This window comes from Colossoma macropomum, unplaced genomic scaffold (assembly GCF_904425465.1).
Source record: "Colossoma macropomum unplaced genomic scaffold, Colossoma_macropomum, whole genome shotgun sequence".
NCBI classification, from domain to species: Eukaryota; Metazoa; Chordata; class Actinopteri; order Characiformes; family Serrasalmidae; genus Colossoma; species Colossoma macropomum.
Window position 1 is genome coordinate 1,512,798 of NW_023494803.1, and position 13,810 is coordinate 1,526,607.

General features: G+C 40.7%; 1 protein-coding gene across 1 annotated transcript in view; it reads right to left on the reverse strand.

Moving 5' to 3' along the window:
* ush2a (Usher syndrome 2A (autosomal recessive, mild)) overlaps positions 1-13,810 on the reverse strand; it is a 399,698-nt gene that overhangs the window by 100,824 nt on the left and 285,064 nt on the right. Inside the window, exons 51-53 of the mRNA XM_036594065.1 lie at positions 12,396-12,648; positions 6,834-7,031; positions 4,351-4,505 (exon numbers count right to left, since the gene is read on the reverse strand). Of these exons, the coding sequence (XP_036449958.1) occupies positions 4,351-4,505; positions 6,834-7,031; positions 12,396-12,648 (606 nt within the window). The remainder of the gene's footprint in view (positions 1-4,350; positions 4,506-6,833; positions 7,032-12,395; positions 12,649-13,810) is intronic.

Here is a 13,810-nt window from a genome sequence, read left to right on the forward strand (position 1 = left end):
GTTAACCAAATTCAATTAACTATTGGGCTCGATTTCATTAGCCACACCTGTTAAATCTAAATATCACTTAAATAGAATCTGTCTGGCAACGTGAAGCAGAGAAGGTCTCAAAAAACAGCATGTGATGTCACTTTATAAAGAGATTCAAATACAGATGTGAAAGAAAGTCACTGAAATCTTCCAGTATATAAAGGTTACAAAGCCGCTGCTGAGGCTCTGGGACTCACCACACTTGAACCACAGTGAGAGCCGCTATCCACCAATGGAGACTTAGAACAGTGGTGAACCTTCCCAGGAGTAACTAGCCTACCAAAATTTCACCAAGACTGCATCAACGATTCATCCAAGAGGACAAAAAAGGACCCAGACAAACATCTGAAGAACTGCAAGCCTTACTTGCCTCCACAGGAGAGTTGCAGGGCCCAAACCACTGCTGACAAAAAGAACACAAAGGCTCATCTTGCATTTGCCAAAAACGTCCAGATGACCCTCAAGACTTTCGGGACAATATTCTGTGGACTGATGAGTCAAAGGTCGAACTTTTTGGAAGACGTGGGTCCCGTTACATCTGGTGCATCTGCATTCCACCATAAGAGCATCATACCAGCAGTGAAACATGGTGGTGGTAGGATGACTTGTCATAACTGATGGAACCATAAAAATGTTGAAGGAGAATGTCCGCCCGTCAATTTGTGACCTAAAGCTCAAGTGCAGTTGACCTATGCAGCAGGACAACAATCCGAAGCACACAAGCAAGTCCATCTCTGAATGGCTCAAAAGAAACAAAATGAAGGTTCTGGAGTGGCCGAGTCAAAGTCCTGACCTGAATCCCATTAAGATTATTGCCCTTAAATGGACAGTACATGCTTGAAAACTCTCCAATGTAGCCGAATTAAAACAATTCTGCAGAAGAAGAGTGGGGCCACAATTAGACTCATCACAAGTTATCATAAACGTTTGATTGCAGTTGTTTCTGCCTATTGTGGCACAACCAGTTAGTAGGTTTAGGTGGGCAATTACTTTGTGATACAAGTGTTGAATAAATCTTTATCTTCAATAAATGAATTGATAATTTAAAAGCTGCATTTTATGTTTAATTGTGCTGTTTATATCTTATAATAAAATGATTTGTATGATGACATTTAAATGTGACAAATTAGCAAAAATAGAAGAATTCAGGTGAGGGGCAAATACTTTTTCACAGCACTGTAGATGTTTCTATTTTATTGTGATGCCATAAATTGATGAAGTTCCTTAATTTTAATGCAAAATAGGATATTTATTGTTGTAGTTTGGAGCAATAACACAATTTGAAGAATACAAAATAAGAAATTATCTGATATATTTCAGATTCTGTAATAACCAGATAATGACTGATGCAAAGTACCCAGTGTGGAGCCCCTTTACAACATACAGCCATGTGCACAAAACAGCCCCTGGTCCAAGACATGTTTTGTTCATGTTTGCTGAAGTGCAAATAAGCTAAAACATCCTCTACAGAGAACAAACTAAACTACAGAGAATATTTTTTTTTTCTTTCGCACTGCTTATTTAATATTGGCTGCTGTTCCAAATTGTCACATACTCTGTGTTTGTGTTACTCAGTCCACACTGGTCTATGTTACATGCTGTTCTATGCTCTGTGTTGTGTTATGCTGGTCTGTGTTACATGTTACATACTCTACGTTCCAATGTTCACCTATGTTACGCGCTCATATATAAATATTCTTTAATTTTGTTCTTAAGAGGGTTTCTCCCTCCATTTCCTGTGCTGTGCAACAGCTCATATTATCAAATTTCACCTGAAAAGCCTTTACACAGCCATTTGTTTGCTTTACAATAAACGTTTGGCTCCTGATTTATGTCTATGTTATGCTATCTTGAAATACCTCAAACTGTAGCTTTCTCTAGTGCAGAGGTCACTAATAGTCGGACAGTGGTCCGGGTCCGGACCCAGATGCTGTCCTATGCGGACCTGGACCTATAACCAATGAACTAGGGAGAATGATTTAATGTCGACGGGGTGGTCCTGTTTTAATCGGCGAATCATTTCTAGTCATTACGGTGCCGGTTTAGCAGCCGGAGACTCACAGACCAATCACATGTGTTGTAAATATCACACGTGACGCTACTCAGCCAATCAGATCTGTGCATTACGATGAGCGCTGAGACTCAAGTGAGTGAGGCACACACAGGGGAGGGACGAGGCGAGACACAGCAGTCGGAGAAGAAAGTGAGTCAGAGGGAAGTTATTTCACATGTCGTGCCCTAAAAAGAGAAAACTGACAGTAAATGTTGTTGAAATATGACTGAACTGTACTTTATTTGATTTGATATTCAGTTGTCGACTGTATAAGATGTTGATATACCTACTAGGCTACTTCAGTAAACAGTATATGGCACTGAATCATGATGCAGGTTAGACATTATGATGTTTCGGACCTTCGCTTGAGGAAATTTTCTCTAACTGGACCTTACTGAATTTTAATTAAAGACCCCTGCTCTAGTGGCTCTTCTCCTCCTGTTCCTGTACATCATCCAGGTATTAACAGCATTAACAGTGTGCTACATCATGCTCATTTCCCAGTGTGAGCTATACTAAAAGTGGCGAGTGAAACAGTGGAAGTTCTCAGTTTAAGATGCAGCGAAACTGCGGTAGAAGAGGGAAGGAAGGGGAACTGGACAGTCGGCGGTTTGCGGGCCTGGAGCTGTGAGCGTGCATTCTAACTGCGGCAAGGAAAGTGTCGTTTCCTCTCACTTCCACCACTCCGGCTGTTCCCTCCGCAAACCTCGGAGGGCAATAATCACCTGATCTAAAATGGGACAGAAGGAGAGTTTGGTTTGTTCTTTCATCTGGTGCGGACAGCAATTACTGGGAGATAACTGTGATGTGGCTCAGATAGAGGCTCCTGAGGAACAACGAGGCTGCTATCAGACATATCCAGTGGGCTCAGCACTTTGTACCCAGACGGCAGGAGCAGGGCCGCGAGAATTAATTTCTCTATGAATTTCTCTATGAGTGCTGTGTGGAAGTTAAGGGAAGTGAGGGAACAGCAACAACTACGCTGGGCTGAACCCCTTAAACTACAAGGGCCCGTATGTGGGCACAAACATCAATTCCACACTCATATTTACATATTACTATATAACTGCATGTTAGTTTCATAGTGGCTTCAGATTATTCACAGCAGTGAGTGAATAATGAGCCTAAAGAATAACAGTGGGATAAAAAGCCTACTGTTTAAGGAGTTAGGAGTTCTATAGGGTTAAAAAGGGCTTCAAGAGGCATTTAGCAGTTACTGCCACCACAACGAGGCTGTTCCTTTCTTTTAGTGATGTAGCATTTTTACACATACCCCGATCAGGCATAACATTCTGACCACCTCCTTGTTTCTACACTCATTGTCCATTTTATCAGCTCCACTTACTATATAGGTGCACTTTGTAGTTCTACAGTTACAGACTGTAGTCCATCTGTTTCTCTGATACTTTGTTAGCCCCCTTTTACCCTGTTCTTCAGTGGTCAGGACCCCCATGGACCCTCACAGAGCAGGTACTATTTGGGCGGTGGATCATTCTCAGCACTGCAGTGACACTGACGTGGTGGTGGTGTGTTAGTGTATGTTGTGCTGGTGCGAGTGGATCAGACACAGCAGTCTGACATCACTAGTTTCAATATGAACATTCTACAATTTGAAAGTAATTTTTCTGCATAATATTATGCTATAAATTCTGCATAATAAAATCTTTAAGATGTACCAAAGTCACTCAGAGTGGTCTGATGTGAAATGCTCTACTCTAGAGAAACTTACAGAGTGAGAACTGTCCACATTGGTGGTGATGGGAACCAGACGTCCAAAGCATTTAAAGCCTCTCACAGCTCCCTTGCAGAAGGTTACTGCATGAAATGGTTATGAATACACTGCCTGATGGCCAATATATTTTTATGATATTTCTGAGGGAAGGTTTTGACCTAAAATCTATTTTCTACAACCTATTCAGGGCAGATATGTATGTGCAGGGTGTCGAGAGGCAAAACAGTCCCCAAAGAAAACTTATTTTTCAGATTTACCTCTATTTTACCATCATCAACATATAAAAACTCAAAGTTCTGAGTGTTTTGAATAGTAAACAAAATTGCTATATTTGTAGACACTGTGACCTCTGGTTCCTATCAACACCACTGTAAAGCAATCTGAGCCAAAGATTTTTTTCTACAATGAATCATTTCACATCAAACCACTCTGAATGACTTTGTTTACATATCAACAACTTAATTATGTATAGGTTTTGAAAAAATGGTGTAATTCCCCTTTAATTCATGTACAGCAGTACGTTAGACACACTCACTTTGGCGGAGTCTGTGCAGCCGGCCGAAGTGCACGCCCTCAGTTGGTATGTATACTCTTGGAAAGGCCGGATTCCTCCAGCATCAGTAAAGCTCTGCTCATTTCCACGATAACGCTCCTGTCCGTCCCGCAGGATTATGTAGTGGCTGATCTCACCTAGAATGACACAAATACACACGTTAGACAGAACGAGGAAGGAAAGAAGGAAGATAGGGCTCAATTTCCTGTCATCCCATCGTTCTCTTTCTCTCTCCCTGTGTTTCTTTCTCGCTTCTTAGTCAGTGTGAGGAGGCGGACGACTAAGTTCCACTGAAATCACAGCAGATTGGGTGTGAGGCGTCTGATTAAAGAGCAGAATGGAGTCCTAATGAGCAATCAACATGTTTCTTTACATATTAAGTGGTCCAGAAGTTCCCTCAAACGGAGCTTGTTATTTCTACTTAGCGCCGTGTTTATGCGCATGTGAATTCGGGTATTCATAAATTATTCCGCCACGCAATGCAGATTAACAACAGTAACCGCGGCGTCTTCAGTGGCGCGCCGCTGCACCAATCAGTCTGATACACTTCGCCCCAGCCACTGTGTTATTATCAGAGGCAAAAAAGGGTTGATTCTAGTTTATTGTAGAAATGAGGCTAAATGTACAGAGTCACGACGCAAGCAGATTAGCCAAACTGACTTCCTTCGTGATTAAAGGCCTAATCAGGAATTCCGTGTAACTAACTTGCAGGCAGTTTCTAGTACAGCAACAACGACGACTTTCGAGCATAACAACAATGGCCTGGCTACAACTGGCAGCATGTTTACACTGTGCAAAAGTCAGAGACCACATTTCATTTGTTTAATTTACAGTCAAAACAGCCATTAAGTACAAATGATTCCATTTCCAGCATTAGAAACCAACCAGAAAACATATTAAACAGAATGAAAACTAAATATATATTTTTCAGTGTTTAGCCTTCATTACAGCTTCCATTCTTCTCAGGACACTTGCGTTCAGTTTTTCAGAGTAATATTGCAGGGATATTTTTCCAAGTTCAGTCTCAGAAGCTGGTTGAGTCAGTTGTATTTTCATGATTCAAGTGATCCCACATTCACTGATGTTGAGGTCTGGGTTCTGGGCTGGTCAGTCCTTTGTTCCGAGAACACCAGCAGCTTCGTTGTTTGATTTGCAAATTTTCTCCCTTTTTTCAGGAACAGATTCTTGTCAGCGACACATTCTTTCAGACCCACAGCACCAAGCTGTCTTCTCAAAGTAGACGAATTGACAGAAACACCTGTGGATTTTTTTAGTCTAAAGCAAGAGTGGAGCTTGATTTGTTGTCCTTTCCCCCTTCCTCATGCGAGTGGGTTATGTTAGATATAATCTCCTCAATATAGCTCCTGAAAGACGACAGCTTGATACTTAATGACTGTTTTGACTGGAAACATATTAAACATATTTCTAATCCCTTATTAATTGTGGTGCTTTTTCGGGAATTCTTTGTTATTCTTTGCTTTAACTATTTACTTAACACAGCCTTTTACTAAACAACCATGTGACACGATATTATGGAGCTACAAGGCTAACCCAGCAAGCCATGCAGTCTGCATGATGCCACACAAAATTACAGACACATTTGGGTCTTCAAAGAGGTGCTGCTACTGTTTAAAAGCGCCGCATCCACTGCATGGGTTTAGTACAAAACATGCATATGCACAAAAGTACAATAATTCATAATTCTTTTTTACATGACCACTTTCCAACTTATTTATCCCTTAGAATTAAATGGGCTGTTTTTGCTACTGTGGGTTTAAGACTGATACATCTAACTAAGCTCGGTTCTGATTGGTTCCCCCATGTTGTGCCTCATTCAAAAAGCAGTCCGGGCTGAAACACTTCTTCTAACATTTAAATGAATGGGCGGAGCTAAACTGCGGCAGGTTTTGTTTTTTGTGACATCACAAACTAAGTTGTTTTTACAGCTTTAACTTAAATAAGGCATTTTTCTGAAAATGTTATTGCACAATTTCTCTTTATTTGCTAAGTTTAAAATATTGAAAAAAAAAATAAAGCATAAAATATAAAATGTGCCATAACTTTTGTCTTTTGTACAGACCATATGTGTGTGTATGTGTGTGTGTGTATATATATATATATATATATATATATATATATATTTAAAATTTAACCAGGGGTGCCAAAACTGTGTACAGATTGCATGGACTGGTGAGCGTATAGTATGTTTTGAAACTTACCAATATTTGCATACTACATCAACTGATAGTATTTAAGTATATAACTCTCAATTTTGAGGTGTGCAATAATTCAGGCGCGCAGTGTGGATAATGCTAAATGGGTTTAAGCTTCCATTATTTCTTACCTAACTTAGCCATAAAATTAAATGTGAAGACTCTTGGCTGATTGTGTAAGTATTTGTGTTGACAAACTATCACCTTATAACCATTTATTACTATTATATATTAAGGGAAAGTGACTATTACCATTGGACCTGAATGGTGGGGACCAGTTGAGTTGGATGATGTCATCACGGACGCCCACACGGCTCCAGCGTAGGGGTGGGACTCCTTTAGGCACGTCCTCTTTTGTGGTGATGCGAGAGGCGGGGCTAAAGGCACGGCCGTGTCTGTTCCACGCCCCAACCCTGTACTCATAGCGGGTGTAGGGCTCCAACTCTGTATCTGTAACACAACAGCAGTAATGTTCACACACACACATAACAGAGGACATCATATACATAAAACAGAACATGTGCACACACGCCAATAATCTATTCTAGAGCTGGATTAGACCGTATGTGATACAGGCCCTTTATGACGCCACAGAAGGGTGAGGAAGCATCCACACTAAAACAAGGCTTTGCTTTCAAGAGTGGCCAGGGACCTCCCTGTTTACTGCCATGCTTTTCTTTATCGGTGCAACAGCAGTTTGTTGTAAATGTGTGTCTGTGTGTGCGGATGGGGAGTCGTGGGTGTAAATCACTGAGATGGGTTTTGTGGGATCTAGCATTGCTGGAGTTAGGCAGGCTGCTTACGTCAGAGCAGAGAAGAGTGTTTGGCTGCAGTTCTTTTGAAACTAATACATTGGTCACATTAAAGGAGCTGGCAACTCAATTGCAAATACAACCCCATTTCCAAAAAAGTTGGGACACTGCAAAATGTAAATAAAAACAAAAGGCAATGATGTTTAAATAATGCAAATTTAATTGAAAATAGTACAAAGACAACAAATCAAATGTTGAAACTAAGAAAAATTTATTGATTTTGAAAAATATATGCCTATTTTGAATTTGATGCCAACAACGCGTTCCCAAAAAGTTGGGACAGTAGCAACAAAAGGCTGGTAAGGTTGTATAATGCTAAAAAGAAAACACTTGGTGGTTGATTGGCAACAGGTCGGTAACATGAGGTCTTTCAGAAGTAAAGATGAGGAGGGTTCACCACTCTGTGAAAGACTGCACAATCAAATAGTGCAACAATTCAAGAATAACATTCCTCAATGTTAAATAGCAAAGAACTTAGAGATTTCATTAAAAGATTCAGAGAATCTGGAGAAATCTCTGTATGTAAGGGTCAAGGACAAAAACCAGTATTTACTGGCCGTGATATTTGGGCCCTCAGACAGCACTGCATTAAAAACAGACATGATTCTGTAGAGGAAATCACTGCATGGGCTCAGAAACACTTCTGAAAACCACTGTCTGTGAAAACAGTTCGTCGCTGCATCCACAAATGCAAGTTAAAACTCTAAAACGCAAAGAAGAAACCAAATATAAACAGAATCCAGAAATGCTGCCACCTTCTCTGGGCCGGAGCTCATTTAAAATGGACTGAGGGGAAGTGGAAAAGTGTCCTGTGGTACGACAAATCAAAATTTGAAATCCTTTTTGGAATCATGGACACTGTGTCCTCCCGTCTCTTCTGTTTTAGAGTGTGTTATAACTGGCCCATCAGCCAGTACACTGCAGTTCTTCCTTTCACCTGATGGCAGTGCTGTAAGATTACAGTGTAACGCTGCACTGCAGTAACAAATTCAGCTAAAGTTTAAGAGCCTTTCTTCTCTGACTGACCTGCAGCTTCATTTACTGACCACGTTTAGTCCAGACTGCAGCCACAAAGCTCAAACTAACACTGAGAACCGGAGATTTTGGCGAGATGGAAAACCTCTTATCAAACTTAATAAGTAAATATTAACCCCTTAAGGCGGATCAATAATGGCTATTTATGTTGTTTGATCTGCTTGTCTCGTTTAGTAAAGTAATTTCTGCATGTGGTCGCTGTGCTTATTTGATATGTAAAGAACATTATCTAACAAAACCAAAAATGTATAGATTTTTATTTAGTTTGTCTCACAAATGATATTTTTGCAACAAGTAAACACTTAAATAGAAATATATTTAATACATTAGACATGTTTACTGTTACTCTTTTACAGTTTAATGATTTGTAGTGTAAGTGACTGTCGAGCCACACTGTTCTGAATGAATAATCCAAGAATAAAAAGAGGCTTGTGCATCTTTTACACAGAGATAGGAAACATAGCAGCTCACAGACAGCCCAGATTCTTTGCTCTGATTTTTAAAAAAATTAATATTTTGAATCATTTGTGAATAATAGTTCAGCCCGGAGGAATTTTGACACGGTACAATCTGGCCCTCTTTGGAAAAAAGTTCGGATACCCCCGATTTAAAGGTATTAAACATGAATATCGCCCAACACTAACTGAAAGCAGCTGCTGACAAAAAACCTGATTGGCTCAAGGGACGTCAGCACCTTCTAATACAATCCCACACAACTCAAATCCAAACGAGGAAACACAAATGGGCAAAAAAGTCTCAATCAAAATGACTAACACTGTTCTTCATCTGGTGGACAATAACACGTTCATCTAGGGGTCTATAGCTAAATGCATAAACAGGGCTACAGAGTGATTTGACAGCCCCTTTAAAGCTGTATGAGATACTGAAAACAGCAGCACTGCTGTCCTAAACCAACTCTGAGAATGTGGTACGCATTGTCTGCCTTAGAGGAGTCATCAGAATCCAGAGCTTATGTTGCGGTATTAAAAACTCATTTTTACTTGGCTAACGGTCTACAGGACATATGTTACAGACTCCATGCTTGTTTAAAAAATGAGTGGCGTCTATTTTGGCAGAAGTGATTAAACAGATTTCACGAAGCACAAAGAAGTTGAGTCTGCGACTCAGACACAATCACTAACAGAACTGGACGGCCATATTGCTGGGTCTGGGGAGCTGATCTCTGCACTGCGTTTCTCTGAGCGCTCTCAGTGTCACTCGTCGGCGGGGTGCGGGTATGGGGGCGCGGGAAACATCTGGAGGAGCGTGGGGCCGCGACAGCTTTAGACGCCCGTGCCCAGATGGCAGCACAGCACTGACTAGAATCACTCTCCTCACGCCAGCCAGCCCCCCTCAACTCCCGCATTAGTCTTGATTAAACAGACGCAACTAACCAAATAAATAACGTGCTGAAAGAGGCACACGCACGCTCCCCCCCTCGGCCAGACGAATACAGGCTGAAGCCGATGCTCTAGAGTCTAGACCAATGACTGCTGACTTTGGTCCTGCAGTACAGAAAGAGCTCGTTAAAAAGGATTTTAAAATTACTGCATAATTAAATTGTTAAGATGTAGACAAAGTCATTCAGAGTGGTTTGATGTGAACTGGACCAGGATTGTTCACAACGGTGACGACAGGAACCAAACGTCCGGGTTTAATGATTCTAAAAGCTATATTACAGAAAGTTGTTACACAAAACGGTTATGAACTGAAACGCCTGATGCCTAAAACATAGTTTTAAAATAGTTTTGAGTTTGTAAAGAAATCAGTCTTTTTTTCTACAAAGAACAATTTTATAATAAACCAGTCTGAATCGTTTTATTTACACCTCAAGGCTTGAGTTATGCAGAATTTTTAAAAAATTAGTGTAATTCCCCTTTAATTAGCTGACTGGTTAAATCAGGTGTAAAATATGCAGGGTGGGGTTCTCCATTAACCAGGGCTGGGAACTAGTGCTGCAGAAAACACAGTAGAGACTCCTCTAAAGAAAGAGTCAGGTTCAGACGGATGACAATATTACACTCTGCAAGTCAGAGACCACCTTTTATTAATTTAATTTCCAGCCAAAAAGGCCATTAAGTACAAGTTATTCATTTTCAGGTGATCTTTCTGAGGTTAGATGGCAAACGTCTAAGGAAAATCAGTTAAAAACCAGGAGATTCCAAAACTGGAGTTCAGAAAATGATGGAATCTTTTACAATAAATAGCAAAGAAAGCTTTAATCTTAGAGAGACAGGAGAAAATCAAGCTCCACTCTCGCTTCGAATTAAAGTCACTGTGAAAAGAGAACTCAGCTATAGGTCTGAAGAAACGTGTAGCTGTCAAGAAGCCGTTACTGAGAAAAGGAAGGAAATTTGCGAACAAAGAAGCTGCTGTTGTTCTCAGAACAATGGACTGACCACCCCAGAGTCCAGACCTCAACATCATTGAATGTGTTTGGGATTATTTGAATCATAGAAGCACAAACTGCAACCAACTATTAAGACCGAACTTCAGAGCTGTGGGAAAATATCTCTGATTTCTGTGAAAAACTGAACACAAGTCTCTGAAAAAGAATGGAAGCTGAAATTAAACACTGTTGACACTGAAAAATGAATAACTTGTAAATAACGGCTGTTTTGACTAGAACTTAAATAAATAAAGGGTGATTTCTGACTTTTGTGCAGAGCTGTACATCCTAATATAATGTCAATTCAAAGTTTAGAGTCTGTGCTTTCCACAGAACTTCCACTTGTTTCAATGAGTTGCAAATGAGAAATAATTAATACTGAGTTACAACATGTAAACTTATATATAAACTTTGGTGCTGTGCAAAAACATCCACACAAGGTTCTTTGACAAACTGAAAGCAAGTCTCCTGAAAAGAAGAGCTATAATAAAGAGTAGACGTAACAAATACTGAAAAAATATATAAATTATAGTTAGTTGTCAAGTCTGCTGTGTAATTGTCTTATAAAATTCTTGCTCTTTTCCAGACGCTGAAAAATAATAAATAACTTGTATTTACTGGCCATTTTGATTGGAAAATAAATACATGAAGGTTGGTCTCTTTTGCACAGTACTGTATGCTAATTTATAACAGTGGCGAGCGTAATCTAAAAAAAATATACTTTTATGTGAAAAAAAAAATAATAATAACAATGATGACTTCAGCAGAACTGTAGCAGTCTACCCCACCACTGCTGTTGCAGCTGTTATCTTTGCTGTGTATAGTCTGAGTCTATTATTTGATATTATTTGGAAAGTTGATTCAAAGTAAATTAGACCAATCTGGTTAATCAATTCTCTTTCCCAACATGAGCGATTATTGATAATCCAGAATCAGCACTGGGTTATCACCGCTGGTACCCAATTACATCACCCTATTGCCCAGCCATAGTTTAGATTAGATTAGATTAGATTCAGCTTTAATGACACTGTGCAGAGTTACAGGCACAGAGCCAACGAAATTCAGTTAGCATCTAACCAGAAGTGCAAAATACAGTATTATTTACATATAAAGCGCAGAAGGACGGTATATAGTAGTAAATAAATATAGATATGCAAGTATAAATATAATATACATATATACAGAGTGAGTGGAGAGTGCACGATGAGGCAGTATGTCCTGTAAGGGGGGCATATCGCTGCTGTTGGAAGAAAACCTCGTATTTCCATTTCTGTCGTTTTTTAATTTTTGACATAATTTGAAAATGTCTGTTGTTCTTTACATTGTGTGTAAATTTCATGAATGGACCAAAAGAAACGGCCCAACATTACTTAGAAAAAAGTCTGGTTCCATTGACTTGCATGAAAGGAAAGTAGGTTTTTTCCTTTTCCTGTAAAGTTACCGTTTTGGAGATACGAGGTTTTCTTCCGACAACAACAAATGCAGTTTGTACTCCTTTAAAATGTCACCAGCAACTCCCAGCGTATCAAAATACCACCACCAACATCACCATCGTTTGGGAGACTTTAGCTTGAATACCTGTAAAAATGTATCTGTTAGCCATTCCGCTATAGACAAGCTCCTCAGGGGTTGGGCAGAGCTGGCCGTGGGCTGTGGCTGAGGGTGCTGGAGGTGCTTGAGGAGAGCTACTGGGAATGCGAGTGGCTGATGGGGCGTCTGGCTCGCCCGGCACCCAGGCACAGATGAACTGAGCGGGGTTAAAATCACACGAGCCGCAGTACGCCCCCGAGGCGGAAGATGCAGGACAAAGGACGCTGGGACGGCACTTTTCCTAAAGGACGCACACACATGCATAAACACACACACACACACACACACACACACACACACACACACACACATGCTCATTAGTGACAACAGTCATCAGATAACTGTTGGGTGTCAAACTACCCCAGCCTGCGGGTGTGCGCAAAGCCCTATGCCTCAATGAATAGCGCGGATGCCCCTTAATGACATAATTACAAGTTAATGACCGCCACCCCGGTTTGCTTTTCTTCACACTCTCTCTTTGGCTGGCGAGCTCAAGCTGGGTGCAGTATGCGCCCGTGTTACAGAGAGCAAATCTGATTAATGAAGTGTGAGTGCGAGCTCCCGCTTCCTGACGAGATGAGCACATACATCACGCCTCTCCGTCTCATATTTCTCACCTCTGCTTCACTGTGTGGCAACTTAAAGGAACACTTCAACCCAGGGATGCTAATGTGGCTAACAACAAAGGAAGGCTACTGGGGTCACAGTTAGCTCACTAACTGTCTGTACAGCACTGCCCAGCTTTTAGGAGCTAACTTGGTAACAAGCAAATTAAGAATATTATTATTATAATTTTCGGTTAATCCCTAATGTAGCTGACCAGTCAGGACAGGTTTGGTTTCTGACGTTTGCTTCTTTAGTCTGTAATGGAGCTGCAAAACTAATGTATCCAGTAAAGAAAGATAAAACTCAGCAATTAACATTATTTAAACTACATTTCTAAATCAGGACACGCATCAAAAATCAAGTTTTTGAGTAATCTCAAATAAACTCAGGACGCCCACAGGACAGAGCAGGTACTATTTGGGTGGTGGATCATTCTCAGCACTGCAGTGACACTGACGTGGTGGTGGTGTGTTAGTGTGTGTTGTGCTGGTACGAGTGGATCAGACACAGCAGTGCTGCTGGAGTTTTTAAACAATGTGTCCACTCACTGTCCACTCTATTAGACACTCCTACCCTGTCGGTCCACCTTGTAGATGTAAAGTCAGAGACGATAGCTCATCTGCTGCTGCACAGTTTGTGTTGGTCATCCTCTAGTCCTTCATCAGTGGTCACAGGATGCTGGCCACAGGACGCTGCTGGCTGGATATTTTTGGTTGGTGGACTATTCTCAGCCCAGCAGCGACACTGAGGTGTTTAAAAACTCCAGCAGCACTGCTGTGTCTGATCCACTCAGACCA